This window comes from Rhinolophus hipposideros (assembly GCF_964194185.1).
Source record: "Rhinolophus hipposideros genome assembly, chromosome: 2".
NCBI classification, from domain to species: domain Eukaryota; kingdom Metazoa; phylum Chordata; class Mammalia; order Chiroptera; family Rhinolophidae; genus Rhinolophus; species Rhinolophus hipposideros.
The window spans coordinates 100,684,908-100,689,774 of NC_138048.1; the positions used below are offsets into that span (position 1 = coordinate 100,684,908).

The 4,867-nt window shown below is 61.6% G+C and overlaps 1 protein-coding gene across 1 annotated transcript; it reads left to right on the forward strand.

Annotated features, from left to right (window-relative positions):
• The first annotated feature begins 1,383 nt into the window (after positions 1-1,383).
• On the forward strand, positions 1,384-4,552 carry OLIG2 (oligodendrocyte transcription factor 2). The gene is made up of 2 exons (XM_081077353.1): positions 1,384-1,464; positions 2,177-4,552. Exon 2 carries the CDS (start codon positions 2,248-2,250, stop codon positions 3,217-3,219), a length of 972 nt encoding a protein of 323 aa, XP_080933479.1. The 5' UTR covers positions 1,384-1,464; positions 2,177-2,247; the 3' UTR covers positions 3,220-4,552.
• Positions 4,553-4,867: the final 315 nt, after the last annotated feature.

Genomic DNA, 4,867 nt, shown 5'->3' on the forward strand with positions numbered 1-4,867 from the left:
ACAAACTTCTGTACTCGAAGTTTATGGATGCGAGAGATTCAGCTCAGGGAAAAGGTTAATAGAGACCCGCGGCCACCTCTACTGTAAGGAACCACGAACGATGCGGTCTGCAGTCCAGCCAGCAAGGCTGCTCTGTAAAGGGTTAACAAGTTTTTCTGTAGACATGCTGCAGACACCGTCTCTCGATTTTCCCATCTATGAAATGGGTCAGTCCCTCTGAACTACCGCAGGCGCTTCTCTAGACCGGATTTAATTCCTGCTGGTCAAGGGTTTCTGGGTCTGGGTAAAACGTGTACGAACGCGGCCACGAGTGGTTGGATCTCGCGGTCTGGCACAACGTGAAGTCTTTGTCCAGGCCTAAGCAGTCTTTCTGCAGACTAACGTTGCCCCATACCCCGTGTCGCGCTGACCACCACATAAATGATGCTGAAAATACTCTCATCGGGCTCCCCTGTTAATAAATAGGGGGTAGGGGATTGATTAACTCTGGACTGGACGCTGCCCCTTATCAGCGCGATTACTGTGCGGAAAGCACTCTTCCCTGGGTCTACACCATCCCCAACTTGATGAAGGGTTTTGATTTCTTCACAACAGTTCTGGAGTCGCTCCCTTCCTCCTTTCCACGGCTTCTGCCTGGCAAGGCCCTGCCCCCAGGTGGGGGCGCTACCGGCCGCCCGCGGAGCTACGGCCGCGGCCCCCTTCTATACCAGCGCTCAGAGTGCGGAGAAAATAGGCAATTTGTACGTGTCATCGTTTACATTGGGGGCCCCAAATGCCGACGTGCTGATGAAACCCATGAGATGGGCACAAGCGGCCGCAGAACCCAGAGAGAAAGAGAAGGCAAGGGAAGAGGCTCCAGCCCCAGCTCCTGAGTCGCCAAGATTACCCGCGCGCATCCCAGAAGATCTGACCGCGTCGGGTATCACGGTAGGTTGTCTGCAGAGCTCCCAGCCCGCTCCATCCACCAGCCTGACTACGTATTTTTAAAGAAATTTGACAATTTTCCCTCTCTCCCGCGGTCCCAACCGCGACCGGCCCTCTGCACGCCCGGTGAGCCCGCGCCCCCCCCGCCCCCCCACGCTGCCTCCGCGGTCCCTCTTCCAGTCCGGGCCCAAGGAGCTTCCGGCCGCGGACGCCCATTGGCTGTTCGCTGGAGGAGGCGTGTGCGGGGCCCGCGAGTTTCATTGAGCGGAATTAGCCCGGATGACATCAGCTTCCCAGCACCCCCTCCCCGCCCCACGCCGAGGCTCCGTTCATTGGCGCCGAGGCCCCGCCCAGCCCCGCACATTGTTCCCCGCCCCCGCCGTGGCCACCGCCGCCGCGGCCGCCGCCGCCACCGGGCTATAAAAACCCGCCGAGCCCGGAAAGGTGCGGATGCTTATTATAGACCGACGCGACCCCGGCGCCGGGAGCCAGGTTCTCCACTGCGGCTTTTGGGAACGAGCTCCTCTAACTGCCTCCACAGTAAGTGTCCCCGCCTCCCAGCAGCCCCAGCCCATATCCCAGGGACACAGGCCCCTCAAGTCCGCCACGACCCAGGAACTTCCAACAGAGGGGACCCTGAGCCCGCCCCTGCCTGCCAGTCCTGAGTGGCTCCGAGGTTCTGACCCACGTCACACTCACCGCAGCGTCCCTTCTGCCCAAGTCACAGTCGGCTGGCGAGCTCCCCGCGGCCCCCGGGCGCCGCGCATGGAATCCGGGCCCCGCGCGGGCGCTGGGCGCGCGTGTTTACTCGCGGTGTCGATGGAGATGAGATGGATGTGTTTGAGGAACCAAATAAATACTTCTCTATTTAGAGCTCACCTTCCCCAAAGAAAAGCGCTCACTTGCCACTCGGTTATCCCAGCCCTGGAGACCCAGCCGCCTCCTTCCTAACCGACGGCATAAAACCTCTAGAATGCCAGCCTCCCCGAGGGACGTCCCCCGTCCCCCGAATACAACAACCTGTGGATGAGAGCGGAGAGGAGGTTGTGGGGAGGGAAAGCGGCAGGTTTCTCCCGCGGACCTGCGTGCGCCTGGCGGGAAGGGCGCGGTACCGAGGCGGACACGGAGCGAGCAGCCCGGTCCGCGCCCCCGGCCCCCGGCCGCGGCGCGAGCGCGAGCAGCTTTCCTCCCTCGGTCCTCGGTGCTGCGACCCCGGTCCCTAGCTTTCTCCTGTCTCTTCTCCTGTCCTCAGGAGGTGTGCGGGGAAGCGCCGAAGGCCGAGGGAGGGAGCACCGCGCGAAAGCCGCGACTGTCCCTGGGGCCATGGACTCGGACGCCAGCCTGGTGTCCAGCCGCCCGTCGTCGCCGGAGCCCGATGACCTTTTCCTGCCGGCCCGGAGCAAGGGCAGCGGCGGCAGCGGCTTCACGGGGGGCACGGTGTCGTCGTCCACGCCGAGCGACTGCCCGCCAGAGCTGAGCGCCGAGCTGCGCGGCGCCACGGGCGCTGCGCGCGTGCACCCCGGGGACAAGCTGGGCGGCGGCGGCTTCACGTCGTCCTCGTCCAGCACGTCGTCCAGCACGTCGGCCGCGGCGGCGTCGTCCACCAAGAAGGACAAGAAGCAGATGACGGAGCCGGAGCTGCAGCAGCTGCGCCTGAAGATCAACAGCCGCGAGCGCAAGCGCATGCACGACCTCAACATCGCCATGGACGGGCTGCGCGAGGTCATGCCCTACGCCCACGGCCCGTCGGTGCGCAAGCTCTCCAAGATCGCCACGCTGCTGCTGGCGCGCAACTACATCCTCATGCTCACCAACTCGCTGGAGGAGATGAAGCGACTGGTGAGCGAGATCTACGGCGGCCACCACGCGGGCTTCCACCCGTCCGCCTGCGGCGGCCTGGCGCACTCCGCGCCCCTGCCCGCCGCCCCCGCGCACCCCGCGGCCGCCGCCCACGCGGCGCACCACCCCGCGGTGCACCACCCCATCCTGCCTCCCGCGGCCGCGGCCGCCGCCGCTGCTGCCGCGGCCGCCGCGGTGTCCAGCGCCTCCCTGCCCGGCTCCGCGTTGGCGTCAGTCGGCTCCATTCGGGCCCCGCACGGCCTGCTGAAATCGCCGTCGGCAGCCGCGGCCGCCCCGCTGGGGGGCGGGGGCGGCGGCAGCGGGGGCGGCGGCGGCTTCCAGCACTGGGGCGGCATGCCCTGCCCCTGCAGCATGTGCCAGGTGCCACCGCCGCACCACCACGTGTCGGCCATGGGCGCCGGCAGCTTGCCGCGCCTCACCTCGGACGCCAAGTGAGCCGGCGGGCGGCGGGGCGTCCTGGCGAGGGGGGGCGGGAGGCTGAGCGCAAGCGAGGACAGGCCGAGGCTGGGGCCTGGAGCTCCGCGCCGAGGAGAAGCTCGAGACCTTGGGCTGAGGGTGGGGGCGATGGTGAGGACTCCAGCACCTCCCGGGGGCGCGCACTAAACTGTGGGGAGTCAGTGGAGCGACCTGGCTGGAGCCCTCTCTCAACAGCGCGGGCCCGTACACGCCGCTTTAGAAGAGGGCACCGCTATGAGCACCCCTTCTTCAATCCCTCTTCTCCCCCAAAAAGAGACGATTCAAAACACTGACTTCCCGGGGAACGCGGCCTCACTCGGCCTGGGCTGCACTTCGTTTCGCGGGGCAATGGGAGCGAGGGGAGCGGTGGGGACTTCCTCTCCTTCCTCCGTTCTTGGCGGGTAGGAGACCCCGGGGAGCAGCACTCCCCGCGCGGCCGTGGGGTTCAGGCCTCGCGGTCAAGGGTCGTCTCTGGCCCCGGGCCGGGGACTAGGAGATAGTTGGAAACTGACGTTCGGTACCCGAAGCACTTACAGTCGTATCCAATCTCAGTATCTGGTAAACCCAGCACCGTTTGACAGCCGTCGCCAGTACTCCCTGTCTTACTGGTTTAAGGTTTGTGGTTTTAAAATCTGTTCATGTCCCGTTGTCAACAATACAAACTAACTTTATAAACGGCCAGTATAGAACCACCTGTGGATTGGCACAACCTAAAACTGTCGATTTGAGGAGCGGGTGTTTTTAGTTATTTTAAACTAGAATTCCACCCCCCCCCCCACACTCCATTCTTTCCGTCTCCGAGCACAAGGTGATTGGGTTCCTTGCCCGACTGGGGCACTTGTGGTGGTTGATACCTGAGAGTGTGACAGAACTCGGAGGCTGTTGCTGTGGATATAGTTTGGGCTATTTGGGGGTTCTGTTGGCTTTTTAAATTTTTCTTTCTTGGGTGTGTAAATATAATATCAAGGATGAGGTAAGTGCGTGCTGCTAAACTGTATGCTCACGTGACTGCCAGCCCTACCCGAGCCTAAGCCGGGTTTCCTCTATATTGGTTTCTTTTTGCCACGTTTAACACAAATGACAAACTTCTCCACGTGCTTCCTGCGTCCGCGCAAACCGCCTCGGCGCTGCCAGCGCTGTAATTGGGCTTCACAGCGTCTGCCACATAACATTCCTCCTCTGATCGCTGCCCCTGGCAGAGAGTGTATCATCTGTTTTATTTTTGTAAAAAGAAAAAAGTGCTAAATAATATTTATTACTTGTTTGGTTGCAAAACGAAATAAATGATCGAGTGTTCAGATTTTAAATAAAATTTAAAGTAAGTCGAGTGTTTTCTAGTCGGGTGGGTGAAAGAAGGTACGGGTGTCTGAGGGCGCAGGGGATGAAGGACTCTGTCAGTTGGGACTGGATTTGGGGGCCTTTCCGCTGGTTTCGCTCTGGATAAGGGAGCTGTTTACCTATTCTCCTTCTCTCACCACCCCCCCCCCACACACACACACACATTCTCCAGGTGTCTCTCACAACTCATTTGTTCTTTTTTGTATTTTCTGACGGCTAATCCGGGACTCTTTTCCCCTTCGTTTGAGGACTGAGTTAGTTGAAAATGAAAATTTCCCTCCCTTCGCGC